Here is a 19,862-nt window from a genome sequence, read left to right as displayed (position 1 = left end):
GCCTCCCCTCCCTTTTACAATTCTTAATCACCTGAAATTATTCCTCAGTATCCCCTCTTTGATCCCCATCTTTGATGGAGATGACTCTTGTCACTCTTAACTCCATTGCATGCTACCTTGATTCCGTTCTCTTCTCTTGGATTGCCCCCATATCATACCCTCCCTCTGTTTTCATTCTCATCCTATCTAATGCTTCCATCCATGCTATCTACAGACATTCCTGTTTACCATGTCCTCAGAAATCTTTCTGTAGAGCTTACTGTCCCACTAGTCTTCATCGTATCTCTCTGCTCCTCTTCCACTAAACGTCTTGAAAGTCATCTGTACTTAGTCCCTCCCCTAGGTTCCCAACTAAATTGTCAGTACCCGCTTCACACTTTCCTCTAAACTAGAGGTGTCCAACTGGAGGGATTGCCCGGAGGGATTGCAGGAACCTAATTAAAATGTAATTGGAAAATGTGGAACAAAATAAATGAAAATCCAGTGCAATCCAGTTGATGTTAATTTGTGGCTTTCTAAGTCAGTAGTGGCCAGCAGGGACTTTTTTTTTGTTTCACACCATTGCTCTAAACCTTCTGAATTCTGACTTCTAATCTCATTAATCAACTGAAATTACTTTCTCCAGAGGTATATTTTAAGTGCCAGATCAGCTGGCCAGCAGCATTTAACACTGTTGACCACCTTCTGTTGCATAATCTCTCCTTTCTTGTGACTCTGTTCTCGTATCCTTCTCTGACTACTCTTCAAACTCCTTTGCTGGATCTTTGTGTCTTGTTTACTCTCTGTGGGTTTATCCCAGAGCTCTTTTATGACCTCTCTTTTCTTTCTTCATTCTCTCATTTGGTGATCTCATCAGATATCATGGATCTAGTTATCATCTTAATGCCCCCCAAACCACTGGCTTTGCCTCAAGAACCAACCCTTCTGCAGGTAGAGCCCCTCCATCCCCCCTATCACCAAGACCAGCTGCCACTGATGGGACAGCCAAGCCAGCCTATCTGAAAAAGAGAGGCACCCAGTTGGAGAGACAAGAGGCAGTTTGTGCCTAGGCCCCTACCTCCCTTCATGCCCTGGTGGAGATATAGAAATAGCTTAGGATTTTGAGCCCACAAGCCTAGAAATATCAGTACCCCCCCATATCCTTCAACTCTCCCACCCCCCATTTGCTCTCCATTTGGCTTGGTTCCAAGTTAGCTCTTGCAGCTGTCATTGAATCATTGAGGGGACTGATCTTTGTGGGGTGGTTGTCTGCTACTGCTACCAACCATTGACCAACTGTAGCTTCCTGGCAGCTAAGTTCAAGAGCTTGGGGAACAGCAGCCCCTCTCAAATAACTGGCTCTGCTTTTCATCCTGGACCCCATTGCCAAAATACAGGGAGTCAACCCTTGTGGAGATGGGATCTGGCAGCCTCCCCTACTAGTACTGCAGCTCCTATATTCTGCGTAACCACAGTTGCTGAAGATCTGAAAAACGAGGTTCTTGCCTCCAAAGTCCTTGGTACTGTCAAATGGTTTAAAATCAGAAACCAATAAGTTTTTTTAAAATGGAGATTCCACTAAGGAAGATTCATTACTGTGTGCTTTGCCACTGCACTCTAAGGACCTTGGGGCCTTCGATCTGATTGCCTCTGAAACCTCCTCTGTGTATTGGCTTCCTCTGCTAGGATGTGAGCTCCGTGAGATCAGGGACTGTCTTGTGTTTATATTTGTATGCCCAGCAATTAGCATAATGCTGTGTACCTCAGAAGCACCTGCTATAAATGCTCATTCCTGATTCCCAGATCTATGTATCCAGGCCTAGTCTTTCTTCAGAGCTGCCTCAAATCCTCACACTGCCTTTTAGACCTTTTTCACAGGGTGTCCCATAGGTATCTCAAGCTTAGTATATCCAAAACAGCACTCCTCTTTCCCCCACACCTTCTTCTTTTCCAACTTTCTTATTAGTGGCAAGGGTACTGCCATCCTTCCTGTCACCCATTTCTTGTAATCTTCTCATCTTCTAGTGCTTGCTCCATATAGTCATTCAGTTGCCAGATTTGGTCATTTTTACCTCCACAGTGTTTCCCATGTACATCTCCTCCTCTCTACTCAAAGGTACCACCCTAGTTCAGGCTTTTGTCACCTCTGTAAGGGACCCTTGCTGTAGTTTCCTAATTATGCTGTCAGTCATTTAAGTGCCTGCTGTGTGCCAGTCACTGTGCTAAAACAGCTAGGAGGCAGAAGACAGTCTGTGCTCTCAAGGAGCTCGTAATTTAGTGTATCTTCTTGCCTCCAGTCTCTCTCCTCTCCAGTTCATTCTCCACGTAGCTGCCAAAGTCATTTTCCTAAATCTGGACATGTCACACCTTCTCTTCCCACCCTCCCCCCACAAGTAAACTTCAGGAACAAATACAAAGTCCTCTTTTTGGTATTTTAAGCCCTTCACAATTTGGCCTCTTTCTAGTCTTTTAACACATGAGACTGCCCTTTGTGCACTCAGTGGTCCATCTACCCTGGCCTCTTGGTGTTTCTTACACTGACTCTACCTCCTGTTTCCTGCCATTACTGGCTGTCTCTCTTGCTTAGAATACTCTTCTCTTCTTACCTCTTCCTCTTAGAATCCCCAGCTCCCTTCAAGACTCATCTCAAATGCCACCTCCTGAATGAAACCTTTCCAGGTCTTCCTAGTCACTAGAGCCTTCCCTGCCTTCTAAAGTCTGTTTTTATCTACTCTGAAGGTATCTTATATATATTATTTATTGTATAAGTTGCCTGTCCCATTAGAATGCAAATTCCTTGAGGACAAGAACTATTTTTGCTCTTTACTTTGTACCCCTAAGGCTTACTTAGCACAGTGTAACATTGTAAGCTTTTAATAAATGCTTATTAACATAGATTATTTACAGAAATCCTTCTAGCTCTTTTATTCTGTGATTCTCTCTTAAATATTTTTGTGACCTCATAGCACCTAGCACAATTGTGAGTATGTAGTTGGCATAAATGATTAACAAAAGGAATGATTTACCATAATTTACAGGCTTATAATTGAGGGGTTTTCTAGTTCAACCCCCTTATTTTACAGATGAAGGAAATAAACCCCAGAGAATGGAATTGCCTCCCCCAAGGTCACGCACCCCATAGCAGATCTGGCATCTGAAACCAGAGCTTCTGACTCCTAGTCTGGTACTCTTGATGCTATGTCACAGCTGCCTGATTATTGAAGGCACCGTTTGGGGCAGTGGACAGGCATTCTTCTGTAGGCTGTCTAATGTGATCTTGGACACCAGGACGAACAAGTCATATGATTGGCATTTGCCTCAGTGAAATTGGTTGGGAAACTGGCTAAAGAGCAAAAATCTCATGCAACACATGCTGCCTTTCTTGGATTGGATTTTCTTAAGAAAAGAACAAATAAGATGAAATGTATTTTAATTACCTTCTTTTTAAATATTAATGTGTTTCTTACGTATTTGTTTTAAATCTTTTTCATTGGTTTTCCCATTCATTAAGAGGAAAAGAAACGGAAAGAACGGGAAGATCAGATGTATCGTGAACGGTTACGGACCTTATTTGTCATTGCTGTTGTCATGAGCCTGCTGAACTCTCTAAACATTAATGTGGCTAGCATTTCCTGGAGCGACTTTGTGAATGAGATGCTGGCAAAGGGGGAAGTGCAGCGGGTCCAGGTGGTGCCAGAGAGCGATGTAGTGGAAATCTATCTGCACCCAGGAGCTGTTGTATTTGGCCGACCTGTAAGTAAATCCACCAACTTCCAAATGAATTATAGGTGAATCTCATCTTGTTCAGGACTTTAGTGTGAAGTTGATTTTTGTTTTATCATATAATTTTGCATGGTTTAGGGGAGCTGGTATTTTAAGATACCTTAAGGTACATGCTTTTGTAATGTAGATCACTGTGCCCTAATTTGTTTATTTTGTAAAATGCAATTTGGGAGTTTTCTTAAGAGAGGCAAGATTGTATTTTAAAATAATTATGAATCCTGATCATTTGAGACGTGTTTAGTGCCTGTTATGTGTTCAGTTAGAGAATCAGGGAAGCTTGATTTAGGGTTTGACATATACTGCCTTTGACATGTACTAATAGCTTTGTTGACTGTAAGATTATAAGTTACTGAGGAGTTGCAGATCTATATTCGTGGCGGAGGTTTCCCACACTCATTCCCCACACAGATGCTCAACATTGTGTTGATATGAGCTAGGATACAAGAGGTAGGGAGGGTATGGCTCTCAAGGACCCTAAAATGACACATATGGAATATGGAATAATACAAGTTATCTATTTAAGTCCTAATTTTTTTTTTTTGTGCAGATCCTGAATGTGGTAGGAGATCACTGAGAAATTTAATTGTCAGAGGAGGCTTCCTTAAAGAGAGAGACCTTGAGTTGGGCCTTGAAGGATAAGTAGGTTTTACATAATTGGGGAAAGGAAAGAACACTCCAGACAATGGGAACAGTGTAATAAAGCCATGAAGGTAGACTTGTTCTTGGGATAGATAGGAGTCCAGTGTGAATGGTCAAGGCATAGGCAATAAGATCCAATAGGTAGACTAGACCTGGCCTTTTCAGGACTTTGAAGGCCAAGCCAAGGAGTTTAAATTTCATATGCCAACATAAGGGGCTGTGGAAGATTTTCAAGCAGGAAAAGTGACATGATGAAAACAGTATTTAAGGGAAATGAATTTTCCAGAAATTGGCAGAATGAATTGGAGGGTCAAACACTTAGGAGGCCAGTTAGGAGTCTCTTACAGTAATCCAAATATGAGATGCTGAGGACTTGAAGTAGAAAGCTTTGTAAATATGGAGGAAAAGGTAAATATAAGATGTTTCATAAGATAAATGAGCAAGTCTTGGTGATTTGTTCACTATTGGTGGTGAAGGATGAGTTAAAGATAACCAAGCTTGGGTGACTAGATGCATGTCGATGCCATTGTCAGGGGTGAGGAGAGGTAAGGAGAGTGGAGGAGAGGAGTTAATTTTAAGACAGTTTTAGGTTGACATGATGATAAGACATCCAAATGGAAATGTATGGTGTAGATAGAGACCCAGAACTAGTTCATTTGAGATAACAGGACTGCTGTTGAGTATAAATCAAGGTATTTTCAGTATAGCAATGAGCGTTGAAGCCGTGAGAAATCAGTAAACATTTGTTAAGTACCAACTGTGTGTCAGCCATGAATAAATATAAAGGGAGAAGAGCAGAGGGTAAAGGAATTTGATCCTTGGGAAGAGAATTAAGATGGTAGCTAGAGAAGGCAGCAGGGTCAAGTGAGAATTTTTCCAAGGTATGGGAGGCCTGTGTGTACATTTGACTAGAAGAAAGAACTAGTGGAGAGACAGACTGAACATAGAAGAGATGGTGGAACTAGAGGAGCCAGGAATGTGACTTAGTAGGCAGTTAGGTTGGTTAGCTTTAGAGATCAGAAAGATACCTGAAGATATCTAAATCATAAGAAAAAAATAGTAATAAAAAAATTTTTAAAAATACTAATAGCTCACATTTATTATCACTGTATCATTGCCAAGAATATTGTGTTCACATCAAATAGATCAAAACTTCCAGCATATGTAGAATGGAGTTCAGCAGCCCCTGGATCTTCAGGGATGAAGCTGAATGGGGGTGGATCTTCTAAGTCATCTCCCCCTTGTTTCTCCCTTTTCCATTTTCTACTTGTGCTTAAGTTTGGATAACATAATGGTTTGGGGGTTTAAATCCTGCTTTGCCCTCTTATCATCTGTTGTCCTTAAAGTAGTTTCTTAGGAACATACATTTAGAGCTGGAAGGGACCTTATAGGTCATATATTCTAGCCGCTCTTGTTTTATTCACGAAGATTACAAATCCTAGAGAGGTTAAGTGACTACTGGCTGAAGGTCAGATTAAGTATTAAGTGTCAGATCCAGGATTCAAACAGAGGTCCACTGTCTCCAAATCTAGTGGTCTTTCCATTGCCTCTGTGAATTTACCTCTGTGAATTTCTGTTCCCTCCTTTGTAAAATGATGTGGTTGGAATAGATTACTTCTGAAGGCCTTTCTAGTTCTTAATTTATGTTGCTTTATGAATAGCCTTTGAAGAACATGGGCCTTCTGCTACATTATTCCTTCTTTTTCCTGGGCAAGCCAGCAATACTTACAGAATAATCTGGGTGTCATACTGTATCTCAATAAGTGGATTTTGCTTAGCCAGATTATTGGATTTTAAGAGTTGCTGTGTCCAAAGAATTCATCATCAGTCTGACAATGAGTCTTTCTGTTACTAGTTAGGCATATCCTTAGAAAATAGACTTGGTCTGTTGCAGGGACCATGCTTCAAACATTTTCATCATAACAGAACCTGCTAGAACTTGTGCTTCACTAGTGTAGTCCTTGAGAATCCAGGGTCACCTCCAAGCACTGATGAGTCATTGTTGGAGGAAGCATTCAGATCAATGAGATCACAGATCCATTTGAGTATTTGAGAACTGTCTCTTCATAGCATGCTTTTGCAGAATTGATACTTATCTTCACTCCCATTTCCCCAAGGTACTTTTCTTTGCTCATTCCTTTAGCGTTAGATAAAAATAGAGATACCACCATTTTTGGGTTAATTTCCTGACTGTCTGTTTGCAGAGCTTGAATTTTTAAAAAAAGTATTCTTTATCTTTGAATGTTTTTGGCTGTGGACTTTTAAGGTTTTTGTTCCATGTCAACAGATTCTGAGTGCCTGCTTCATCTCTAGCTTGTCATTGTTCTTCCTAAATTGTGATTCTCATAATTGAACACTGTACAGGAGATATAGTCAGAAGAGGACAATGTACAGAAGGACTCACATTGCCTGGTTCTGGAAGCTTTGTCTCTCAAGATATTGCTGAAGATTCCATTTGCTTTTTTGGCTGCCACATTAACTCTACTGATGCTCATTGAGCTTTCAGTCAGTAAGAATTAAGCCTATTATAAGTGCTGTAGGAATATAGAAGAAGGAAAATGACTTGAGTGGTTAGGAAGTTGTTGCCCTCTGGAGGTGGCATTTGAAGAGGATTGTTTGAGTCACAGTCTTTGCTTTGGGTTCTTGACAAAATTATAGCATAGGGGGATTATTTCTGGATAAATCAGTGACAAGCAGTTTTATACCAAGAAGCTAGAACATTGCCATGACGGTGGGAATATCTCTTTATCTCAGTGTCTTGGATCATTATTTGGGTCTCACTAAAGTTATACAGAGGTGATATTCATTGGGTAAAGCACCTCACACAATGCTAGTTATGTGTGTCATTAAATATGTAATGATTTGTTGATTTGTCTGATTGCAGTATCTGTCTGCCTGTCTGTCTGTCTCTCTGTCTATCTACCTGTCTACCTGTCTACACTACATAGTGATTAAATGAAAAGGCATTGCTGCCAGAATGACAACCGTTGGCCAAATTTTCCAAAGTCAAAAAAGAAATCTCATTGCACAATGAAGATGAAGGTTCTTTTTTTTCAGTGTAAATAGTATTTTATTTTTTTCAGTTACATATAAAGACAATTTTCGACATTCACTGTTATAAGATTTTGATTTCCAAATTTTTTCTGCTCTCTCCTTCCTTCCTTACCCCCCTCCCCAAGACAGCAAACAATTTGATATAGGTTATACATGTACAATCATGTTAAACGTATTTCCACATAAGTCATGTTGTGAAAGAAGAATCAGAACAAAAGGGAAAAACCACGAGAAAGAAAAAACAAAAAACAAAAAAAGTGAAAATAGTGTGCTTCAATTTGCATTCAGACTCCATAGTTCTTTCCCAGGATGTGGGTAGCATTTTCCATCATGAATCTTTTGGAATTGTCTTGGATTGTTGTATCATTGCTGAGAAGAGCTAAGTCTATTGTAGTTGATCATTGCACAGTGTTGCTATTACTGTGCACAATGTTCTCCTGGTTCTGCTCACTTCACTCAGCATCAGTTCATGTAAATCTTTCCAGGTTTTTCTGAAATTGACCTGCTTATCATTTCTTATGGAACACTAGTATTCCATTACATTCACATACCATAACTTGTTCAGCCATTCCCCAGTTGATAGCTGTCTCCTCAGTTTCCAGTTCTTTGCTACCACAAAAATAGCCACTATAAATATTTTTGTACATGTAGGTTCTTTTTCTTTTTTAATGATCTCTTTGGGATATAGACCTAGAAGTAGTATTGCTGGGTCAAAGAGTATGCACAGGTTTGTTGCCTTTTGGGCATAGTTCCAAATTGCTCTCCAGAATGGTAGGCTCAGTTCACAACTCTACCAGCAATGCATTAGTGTCTCAGTTTTCCTACAGAAGGTGGAGATTCTTAATGTGTGCGCAGAATCATGACATTGCAAGCAGATGATTTGATCCAAAAAAGTGCTTGGTTGATTAGGGAACTGTCACTGGTATCAGTTGAAGTATCTTGAAAATGATTTATGCCTCCCTCTTAAAGTTTCACTTGCCTTGGGTTATTAAAGGTGTATTTTTTTTTCATGGTAATGAGTAGTTCTTGTTTGTGTACTAGACTGCTATTCTGATGCATGCAAATAAAAATGAAGGACTCCCTTTGATTTTGATCAAACAGATGACTTTGGGGGCCCATCTGGGAATTCTTAGTCTGGTTGACCACCTCAAACGATGTAGCCGTTTCAAATTATATGTTGCTGGATTTTTTTCAGTTTTGGTTTTGTTTTTTGTGGTGAGATAATTGAGGTTAAGTGACTTGCCCACTGTGACATAGCTAGTAAGTGTCATGTATCAGAGGCTGGATTTGAACTCAGGTCTTCCTGACTCCAGGGCTGGTACTCTATCCACTGTATTGCCTAGTGCTCCTAAAATTATATGTTAATTAAGGTATCCACTTAGTGAAATATGGGGATAGTGGTGGAGAAGAATTAATTACTGCTGGATGCTTTTGGGAAGCCTCTGATTAGCCAAAATAATAATTTTGTAATGGGAAATCTCCCCCTTTTCTCTCTTCCAGCAGAGTTTACTGAATTTTTATGAAAATTAGGTTGTGATATGAATCTGTATATATAAGAGGACACATTGGAAGCATCAACTTTGAATGACCTCTGGGTGGAAAAATCCTAGAATGCTATTTCCTTATACTGTTGTTAATAGTATTCTGTGGAAATCAATCTAGATTCAAAACAGAATTCATTATCAACCCATCCCCTCCTGAATTTCTTTATTATTGTCTAGGTCACCACTGTCCTAATCACACAGGTTCACGGTCTTGGCATCATCAGTGACTCCTTTCTCTTGCTCAAGCCATGTATCCCTTAAATGGCAGTTGTCATATTTTCATTTCTGCCTTCACAACATCTCTCATGTGCCTCCCCTTCTATTTCAATTTTTCATCCTTTTTTTTCTGTATTGTTACATTAGTCTTCTAATTAGTGTTCCATCCCACTTCCTTGTCCACACTGTTGTCAAAGTGACTTTCCTAAAGCATTAATCCAACCATGTCACCATGACTTCCAGGAGCTCCCTGATATCTCTGTAATATAATAAGAAGTTCACAACCCTGTCCCTTTCAGTCTTTCTCATCTTCTTACATTCTGCCCAGGCACCCTGTGATCCATCCACAGTGACCTACTTGCTGTTCTTTGAACATGTTCTAACTCCCATCTCAGTACCTGTCTATTCACCATTCCTAGAAGGCTCTTCCTCTTACCCTCTAAGCCTTAGAATCCCTGATTTCCTTTAAGACTCTGCTCACATGCCACCTACTCTGCTAGACTTTCCTGGTTCCCTCCATTTGCTAATACTATTTTCTCTGAGGTTTCTCTATATTTTAATTGTATTTTGTGATGTATATATATATTGTCCTCCCATTAAAATGTTAGCTCCTTGAAGGCAGGGATTATTTTTGCTTTTCTTTGTATTCTTAATACATAGCACAATGCCTGGTACATAGTAAACATTTAATAAATTCTTTTTGATCAACTGAGTGAAGCATGATGTAAGATTGGATGTCATAGGGTCAAAGTGGTTTAGGTAAATTTTCCTAGGGAGAGTACGTGTAGCTGCCTACAAATGTTGAATAGTGAAAATTTCAAAGAGAAAAAAATTTTATGGAGAGTCTGAAAGAATAGAATTTAGAATGATGAAAATAACATAATAGAAACTCCATTGATAGGAGTCCTGAGTGGAATGGAAATATTTTAGTTAATTAGATTTTGAAAGCTAAGCAGAAATTCCTTTTTCACAGTCACAGGTAGAAGTCACAAAACTGGAAGGAACCTTAAAACCTTCTGGAAACAGAGGCCCAGTTAGGTGAATTCACCCAAAGTCACAATGGTAGCAAATGACAAAATCGGTATGGGCACTTCAGTCTGACTCCAAGTCCAGTGCTCACTCTGCTTTGCTATGCTGCCTCTCTTATTGTTGCAGTTTTTTTTTTCTGAAATGTGTTAGTTTACTTTCTTAATTACCTCAAAAATTAGAGTATGTGAAACATAATGTTTTTAATCACATTTGGACTTCATTTTGTTGTGTAGAGTTGTGGATGATACAGAAATTAGGCAATGTTTGTATTAAGCTCAGGATATGAGGTTAAAAAGAAAAATGCTGCTCAGTTTACTTTCCTTTAATCTGCCTTTCTCCCAACGCTGGAATCTGTCTGTTAGGTTAGTGGGCAAGGGAAGGGGGTGTCCATCTGATAGAGCATTTTTGTCAGTTGGATTTTTACTGTAGTTGATTCAGGGAGGCCGTGGATCTTTTGAGACTGAAATAATAAAAAGATCTGTGTTACTCCAGATTAATTGAATGGACTATTTAGGGGACGGAATAACCACTGCCAGTAGGTTTATATAATTCTGACAGTCCACTGCTTTGTTGTGAAGTCTCTTGGGTTTGGGACTCGTTCATATCACTGGCCTCCTCTGCTTTGTGTCCCCAGCGGTTTACCTTGATGTACCGGATGCAGGTTGCAAATATTGACAAGTTTGAAGAGAAGCTGCGAGCGGCTGAAGATGAACTGAACATTGAAAGCAGAGACAGGATTCCAGTGTCCTACAAACGGACAGGCTTCTTTGGAAAGTATGATTGTGGCCTCAGTGTTTTTCATGACTACTCTAAGTAGGTCAGGTTCATTTCTACCAAGTCATGATAACATGAGGGAGCGCAAGAAACCCCCAAAGAGCTTTGAAACTAACTAGAAGTGGTGATCTCAAGGGCATTTATTTAACAGTGTAGTTCCTTATGGGAACAGTAATTAAATGTACTCAAGAAATACTTAAAATTTAGAAAGCAGGAAATCTGTAACTTGGCTTGAAATATTTTGGTACTTTTCAGTTTTTATGACATTTATTAATTCATTAAATTTGTGAAGTTTTTGGTTTCCCACAAAGAGGAGAATGAAAAGTGTGGAAATGAAGGTCAAATGAAAACTTTATTGTGTTGTCAGCAGAATAGATGGGTGGAGTTGTTAATCTTGCAACCTGAGGATTTCGTTCATAGAGGTCGATGGAATCAGAGGAAGTAAGTTTAGTCAAGTGGATTTGGACTTTGCTCATCAAAACAGTCATAGGATTTTAGGGTCATAGATTTAGAGCCAGAAGGGATATATTATCCAACTCCTTTATTGTACAGACGAGGAAACTGAGGCTTAGAGAAATCAAATGACCAGAATCACATGGGTACTAAGTCATGGATTTGGGGTTTGAACTCAGGTTCTCTGATGGGTAGGTCAGACATAGAATAGATTTGGTATTGATTTAGAGTCTTGTGAGCTCATTTTAATGATAGGACACAATGTCGGGGAATCAGGTGTTCTTGTCATATTTATATAACTGTGAACTTGAAAGCCAGTAGTCCTTTATTGAAAACAAAATTCTGAGGGGGTAAAAATTTTGGTTTTACCATACGAATATACCAGGCAAAAGGAAAAAACAAGGAGAAAATGAACTTGTAGTGTATGAGTGGCTAGGTATTATTCAGTGTTTGTTCTGGGCCATGCATTAGGAACACAAGTAGAAAAGTCAAAGAGGGCTTCCTCTCAAAGAAGGAGGAGGAAGGAAACAAACATTTCTTAGTTGCTTACCATGTGCCAGGCATTATGCTAAGTACTGGAGATACAAATGCAAGCAAAAAACAGTACCTGCCCTCAAGGAGGGTACCTTTTATTGGAGAAAGAAAACAGCCCCCCCAAAAAAAAGAGCTGGAAAGGGAAGGGGTAGAGGGAGCATGGTTTGAAGTTAAGAATAAGGCCAAGAAGGGGATGGAATGAGTGGAGACAACACATACAGGAGAATTCAGCTTCGAGGCTGGTGGAAAGCTCTGACGGTCCTTAGGGTGCAGCAGCAGAGCCAGTGGCAAGGCTGCAGAGTCTTTAGTGTGCACGGTTGGGAAAGGGAGATCCTGGTGGGAGGGTGGAGTTTGGGCTAGGGCTCTGAGGGGCTGAAGAGCATCCTTTGTTGTTTCATTGAGATGCAAAAGATCTAGTCAAAGTTTTCCCCCATTTGCTGACATCCCAGTTATTTTGGCATAGTTTTTTTTTGTCGTTGCAGTGTTTTACTTATATTTCTTTATATATATGTGTGTGCGTGTGTATATGTATATTTTTTTTGTTTTTGTTTTGCTTTTTGGTGAGGCAGTTGGGGTTAAGTAACTTGCCCAAGGTCACACAGTAGTAAGTGATAAGTGTCTGAGGCTGGATTTGAGGTCCTCCTGACTCCAGGGCCAATGCTCTATCCACTGTGCCAGCTAGCTGCCCCTATATTTCTTTTTAAATGCAACAAATAAAAACAGCTTGTTTTTCAAAATAAAATGTATCGAGCCATGAAGTGACATGCTTGCCATTGGTGATCTCCACAACTCCATTAACTGCTAAATCCTTGAGAGAAGAATTACTTTGTTAGAAAAAAAAAAGCCCTTTTCCAACTTTGGTATACAGCAGATTATTCCACTGAGTTATCCACATAATTGTTTTCTTTCCTGTTTTTCACTATGTAGATTTTGAAAAATGGACGTATCTGTAATCTAAGTTTATTCCCTTCATCACTTGATCAAAAGAAATAAAAATGGGATTCTCTCATTAGAAATACACCAAACCATTCTGAATTAGACAAGCAAAAATGCTTTTTATTGAGTAATACTATGGCAGCACGCCCTGAGCCATGGGAAAAAACAAAAAACCAAAACCACCACTTTGGAAGGAGTTATGTCACCTCCTGTTTCAAAATGCTGCAGGTGATTAGTAATGGTTCTTCACATGAGGGCCTGGTGTGGCAAAACTTAGTCTAGCTGGGATCCCAGTCACTTTCTGACTTTTTTTTCCTTAGTGGCACAAAAAAATCTTTCATCTCCCATGATACAAAAGAGTGGGAATTTGCCTAGTGGTGAGATTGCCTGTGTTGTTCAGTTATCGTACTCAAGGTCTTTTGGTCCCATGTGGGACTTCATGTAGACCATGTTTCTGTAAGAAGCTTAAGGATTTCTGACTTTATGATGAGTGTGAGAAATGTTGATGAGTTACTGTTATGTTATTATCCTTTTCTAAGTGAACACTTGATCCTGGGTCTTGGATCATTTCTGCACAATGTCTGGGGTACCTTATGTGAACTCATATTCAGTTTAAAGGATTTGATGAATTTATGGAATGTCAATAGTTAGAATTTTGTTTGTAGCATAAGCTGCTTTAGAGGATGCATTCACTAAGTTGAAGCCTTGTATGGTGCATTTAGAAGTCTTGCTCATATGTGAAAACATGAGTAAAAAAAAAAACTTACATAAGAGACTAATTGATGTGAATTGGACAAGAAAGACTTACATTTGTGGCATTTTTTTTGCCATAAAGCCTCAGATAATTTTCTCACTTTTGAGAGTGTCAGAGGGCTGTTCGCTATTATTACTTTGTTTCATTTGTAATGATTTAAAGCCTTTAACTTGTCTTTTTGTTCTTTTTAGTGCACTTTATGCCCTGGGAATGACAGCTGTGGGTGTGGCCATATTATGGTACATTTTCCGCCTTGCTGGGATGACAGGAAGGGAAGGGGGATTCAGTGCTTTTGTAAGTTGCATAAATCATATTCAGTTGTATTTACAGCCTCAGAACTCGCCTCTGTTTCTTCTTTCCCAGATGTTACAATGTAAATAAAAAATAAAAATGAATTGATAGCAAAGATCATACTCTATCATATCTTCCATAATTTCTGATTCTGATTGGGTGACTGGAGGTTAAATAATAACTAGTTTTAACTCAGGCTATGTGAAAAGAATCCAAATCCTTATCACATGATTAATTTAAATGCATTCCTATAGATTGAAATGTAGTTTGGCTTGGGAATAAGGGTGGAGGAGGCTCTATAAGCTGAGCATGTGAGATAATTCACAAGTCATTTATTCGCACTGGCAGTCATAAGTAACAACTTTTTAAAGCATGTAGGAAGAGCCTAAAAATTGCTGTTAAATGCTACCAGCCAGCCACATTTCTTAATAGCCAGTTGTATTTAAACACTGATGTTTTACCTTGCATCATTGAAGGAAACTTACCTTTTCATAATGTCTCTGCCCTTAATGATTCTACTCCTTGTTACAGGGCACTATGGACAGAGGCAGTAGTGATATGGGAAAGAAATCAGTCTATGTGCATGTAAGAGGTGAACAGAAAGGTGGATAGGCCAAAGTACTGGTGCTGATGTACTAATTTTTTTCTCCCCTCTGTAAGACTTATTCTTTCAAAATTGATTGTTTTGTATGTTTTCTAACACAGAACCAACTGAAAATGGCTCGCTTCACTGTTGTGGATGGAAAGCTTGGGAAGGGAATCAGCTTCAAAGATGTAGCAGGAATGCATGAAGCCAAGTTAGAAGTCAAGGAGTTTGTGGATTATCTAAAGGTGGGAAACAAAAATTCTGGGGCAGAAAGATAGCTCAAAGTATAGAGGAAGCCTAGAGACTTTTCTTGAGGTCTCTTGATTAACCATTTCAGTCAACTCTGAGTTTTTATGTTCTAGGTAAGCATGAAGGAAAGGCATTCCGGTTTTCTTTTTTTTTTTCCTTTTTGCTAGGCAGTGGGGTTAAGTGACTTACCCATGGTCACACAGCTAGTAAGTGTTATGTGTCTGAGGCCAGATTTGAACTCAGGTCCTCCTGACTCCAAGGCTGGAGTTCTGTGCACTGTGCCATCTAGCTGCCCCAAGGAATCTGTAACTGACTGTAATCAATTAATTATAATTACCACTGCAATTGGACCAGCCTCCAGTTTTCCTAGAAGAAAACATTATGTCAGGGTTATTTTTGTGTAGAATAGGCATCATCTTCAGAACTGCAATTCCACTTTAAAAAAACCCAAACCGCCTGTATTGTGGATTGATTGATAACCTACATAGCATGTAGTTAATTTGATTTTATCTGTCTCTTTCCTCTTTCCATTGAGACACATTGGGCACTTACTGAATATGTAGACGGACCTACTAACCAGCTAGGAAAGCGAACTAAATCTGCCTCCAACATTTTAGGCTCTTGATGCTCTGGCTCGTGAGCGTCCTAGCATTCTCTTAACTACAAAGTTGGGTCCTTGGAATGGCTAAACATTTTCCCCAGTTTGAGTTTATAGCCATAAGGTTATATATGAGGGAACAAATTAATCGATGAACATTGTACTTCATAGTGAGCAAGGTTTTCCCTGAAGAAAGATGAGATAATGTCCCTCTCTTCTTTGAACAGGTGGGAGATTGTGCTTGTGAAACATTGTATACGTTGTTAGGCTGGTCCATGTTTTGTTTTGCTGACCTTTTTTTCTCCTTTTTCCTTTTTGCTCAAGGGATAACTTGCTAGGTAGGGCTAAGAGAAGAGATATATTTAGAAATGAAGGTGATGTAAAAGCAAAAGGGATAAGTAAAAAAGAAGAAAAAGAAAATAAGGTAGTTGAACCTCTTAGAGCTATTTCCTCTTAAAAACTATTTGAAACCCCAAATGACTATGCTCATGTAACATGTGCTCTGCCTCTAGAGTCCAGAGCGCTTCCTCCAGCTCGGTGCCAAAGTCCCAAAGGGTGCTTTATTGCTTGGACCCCCAGGTTGTGGAAAGACTTTGTTGGCCAAGGCAGTAGCTACAGAAGCCCAAGTGCCATTCCTGGCAATGGCTGGCTCGGAATTTGTGGAAGTGATAGGAGGTGAGTCATCAGCAAAGCAGTTATAAATTGGGGGGGAAATGTGTAATAGCTTTTGAGTACCCCAGTTGGTGAAAGAAAAATTTAACCTGCTTCTGTATTCCTCCTGTTTTGTGCTTCTTACTTCTTTACATGCAAAATTAATGGAGAGTTGGGAAAGAAATGGAGAAAGAAAGTTGAGATGCTCTAGCTTTAAATTTATTACTCATTTTAGATAATCATGTCATTAAAGTGAACAGTTTGCACTTAAAGCCAAGAGGTCCACAGGTAGTGAGCTCTGTAGTTTGGTTGGGCGTGGCTACCGCTATAACTATGTCTTATGTCTGTCTGTAGCTGTATCTATATGTAATGGTATCCTATTAGGGTTTGGAAATTATTACTGTAAGTATATCTACTCTCTGGTAGAAGATAATTATCTTACCAACTAGTTGGTATTATTTCCTAATCTTTTCCAATTTCTTATTCTTTCCTGTTTACTTCTCAGGTCTTGGCGCTGCTCGAGTCCGAAGCCTGTTTAGAGAAGCCCAGAACCGGGCTCCATGTATTGTTTACATTGATGAAATTGATGCTGTGGGCAAGAAGCGATCTACTACTATGTCTGGCTTCTCCAATACTGAGGAGGAACAGACTTTAAACCAGCTTTTGGTTGAAATGGATGGTTAGTATGCTGCTGACCACATGTCCACCCTTCCAGTTTGCCTGAAAGACAGTCTCTGCTCTCTGTACAGATAAAGTTGTTTAGTTTTGAATCCAACAATGTCTGCCACCACCCTTCTCAAGGGTGGGATACCCACACGATGCTCCAGTGGAGTGCAGGAAGAAAAGAGCTGAGGAGAGAAGCCCAGCTGTTCACCCTGCTTGCAGCCATCAGCTGCCTTTGTTGTTGTCCTTCCCCCAGTTGTATTCTGTGTGGCAGCTACCACTTGCCTTTGCAGTAATCCTTCCTAGGCAGATGGGTTGGTAGTCAGGTGAGCAGATGGGCCAGAAATCACTCCCTACCTAGCCCTAGCCTCTTCCGCAACTATACCCAGTGTCAGTGGGGCTGGATGGTCATTTTCTGCTTGGCTTCTTCCCTTCCCCTAATTCAGCAGGACCAGTGTACGTGAGGCAGGGTTCTTTTTTGCTCTCTCTGCCTCCCCTCGGCCTCAGGAGAGGATGGGAAATAGAGGAGGAATGGAAGCAAAGAAAGTCTTTGTGGGAGAGGAGCAGGCCTAGCCATGGTGGGAGTGAGCAGTAGGTAGCGGCCGTAACTGGGAGGCTAGAGGCGCCAGGTAAGCAAGCACAGAGCTCTCTTAGATCAATAAAAAAGTATTGTTCTAGAGTCTAGAAATACAAGAATCATAAATGAAACAATCTCTGTTTGCAAGGATCTTGCATTCTGACATCCACCAAGATTCCTCCTCAACCCCACCATACTCCCTCAGGCCCCCAAAGGAAAAACACTGAATAGATAGCTTGGAACCAAATCAAGAAGGCTATCAATCAGGAAGAAACCAAAGTCCAAGCAGTTTTGTTTCTGACCTGCTACCGCCTCTTTCTCCCCGTCTGGAACAGACACCTTCCAGACCTGAGACTTGCCCTCCAGAGACCGTTTCTCCCTCCCTTCCCCCAACAGCATCAGGTAAGATAGAAATTTACTGTCCAAATTTCAGTGAAAACCTTTGCATAATTATAATTGTTGGAAGAGATTTAAAAAATAAGTATTATGATTTAGGAAGTACAACCAATAATATGCTTCTTTCATTTTTGTTTGCCTACCTTTGTAGGGTATCTTTGTTAGCTTTTATAGAATCATACAGTTTGAGCTTTGGAAGGGTCCTCATCAGCCATTAAATTCAACCTACACATGAAAGGGACACCTACTATTAACACACCTAATCGCTGGTCATTTAGCTCTGCTTAAAGGTCTCCAAGGAGACAAAAGCTACCATCTCTCTAGGCAGATAATTTCACTTTTGGACAGGTCTGGTTTTTAGGAAGTTTTCCTTTATATCAAGGCTACATTTGCCTCTTTGAAGCTTTCACCTACTGTTTCTTGTTCTGCCATTTGTGGCCAAACAGAATAACTTAATCCTTTCTGCACATGACAGCCCTTCAAATACATTAAAGATGATTATCTTCTCTCCTTCTGCCCCCCCAAGTCATTTCTTCTCTAACCTAAATATGCCCAGTTCCTTGAACTGATCCTTATGAGAAATGGACTTCCTGTTTGCCCTCATCAGTATATTCTCTGGCTTATCAATATTCTTCATAAGCCATGTATCCAGAATTGAACACAACTCTGACATCTGAGAAGGAGAGAATACACTGGAACTGTTATTTCCCTTCTTGAAGCTAATACCAGGTATTGAAATAAACCAAACTTAGAAATAGATCTTTGAATAGCTGTATTGCAAAGTATAAAATCAAATTGTAAAAAATAATGAAACATATTTAATCATGTTGCCAGAATTAAAATGATTTGGACAAAAAAGGACCCAAAAGGGTTTTGTTCCATTAATAAAAAAGAAAAACATATTCTTTTTAAAAAATATATTCTTTTGGGACAGCTAGGTGGTGCAGTGGGTGGAGCTCCAGCCTTGGAGTCAGGAGGTCCTGAGTTGAAATCTGGCCTCAGACATTGATGCTTACTAGCTGTGTGACCCTGGGCAAGTCACTTACCCCCAATTGCTTCACCAAAAGGCAAAACAAAAAATACATTCTTTTAAAGTATTTATTTTATTTTTACTCTCTCGTCTTTAGTTTCCTTTTTTGTGGATGTTTTATAATATGCATACTACATTAATATAGTTATCACATATGATTTACAAACCAGCATACATATATTGGGAGTGCCTGTTCAAACATTTTTATGGTGTACATGATCAGTAAAGTTTATATATCTGTGTTGTACAGGTAGGCTCTCATTCAGTAAGAGCTTTTTTTTTTTAAATACTACCCCTCATATATGTCATTATTGCCGTCAGTATAAGACAGCAGTCAGCTGTCTCCCCATAACATCTGCCCCCCCAAGTCATCTCTTCTCTAACCTAAATATGCCCAGTTCCTTGAACTGATCCTTATGAGAAATGGACTTCCTGTTTGCCGTCATCAGTATGTTCTCTGGCTTGTCAATATTTTTCATAAGCCATGTTATCCAGAATTGAACACAACTCTGACATCTGATAAGGAGAGAATACACTGGCTTCCTTTTATGTAATGAGTTGATTAAAAAATTAAGCTTCCTAATAAATCCCTCATTATTCATTGGCATATAGTGATAAAAATGAGTATTGATACAACTTAAATCTCCTTAAATTTCAGTTGATATTAGATAAATATTCCCCCTTAGGTCACTGGACTACTTCTTTTCTTTTAGATGCAATAGTGTATGCACGTATAATCCAAGATGTCTCAAGATCTCTCAGTGGTTGCTAGGATGAGTAAATGAGTAATAACGCTTTGTTTTTTAATCTAATGGTTTTGTCTTTCTTTGGGATTCTTAGCCCATTAGAAGAGGATACAATCTTTACAACAAATAGAAACGTTAGCACTATCTTCTACTTTGCCAGTCTCAACAAATAGCATTTTTGATTTGCTGACCTCAGCCATTAGTTAAATAAACCAACCATGATCAAAATGTCTACACAAACATCCTCTTCAAATTTATTCATTTTAAATAAACAGCTGTTTCATGGATTCAAGACGTGTTTAGTGACACAAAGTAGATGGTTATACAGTAAATAGAAGTTTTTGCTGCATAATTCATGTACCTTTGAGTAGAGGACAGCA

At 39.5% G+C, this 19,862-nt stretch overlaps 1 protein-coding gene across 2 annotated transcripts in view; it reads left to right on the top strand.

The window, feature by feature from the left end:
• SPG7 (SPG7 matrix AAA peptidase subunit, paraplegin) overlaps positions 1-19,862 on the top strand; it is an 83,560-nt gene that overhangs the window by 28,798 nt on the left and 34,900 nt on the right. For both annotated transcript variants that reach the window (XM_020989135.2, XM_020989134.2), the window contains exons 4-9: positions 3,491-3,732; positions 10,879-11,018; positions 13,887-13,989; positions 14,692-14,817; positions 15,932-16,094; positions 16,576-16,749. In XM_020989135.2, coding sequence (XP_020844794.1) covers positions 3,491-3,732; positions 10,879-11,018; positions 13,887-13,989; positions 14,692-14,817; positions 15,932-16,094; positions 16,576-16,749 — 948 coding nt within the window. The remainder of the gene's footprint in view (positions 1-3,490; positions 3,733-10,878; positions 11,019-13,886; positions 13,990-14,691; positions 14,818-15,931; positions 16,095-16,575; positions 16,750-19,862) is intronic.

The sequence above is a fragment of the Phascolarctos cinereus genome, unplaced genomic scaffold (assembly GCF_003287225.1).
Source record: "Phascolarctos cinereus isolate Bilbo 61053 unplaced genomic scaffold, phaCin_HiC Scaffold_2;HRSCAF=192, whole genome shotgun sequence".
In the NCBI taxonomy this organism is placed as follows: domain Eukaryota; kingdom Metazoa; phylum Chordata; class Mammalia; order Diprotodontia; family Phascolarctidae; genus Phascolarctos; species Phascolarctos cinereus.
This window is presented reverse-complemented; position numbering and strand designations above follow the sequence as displayed.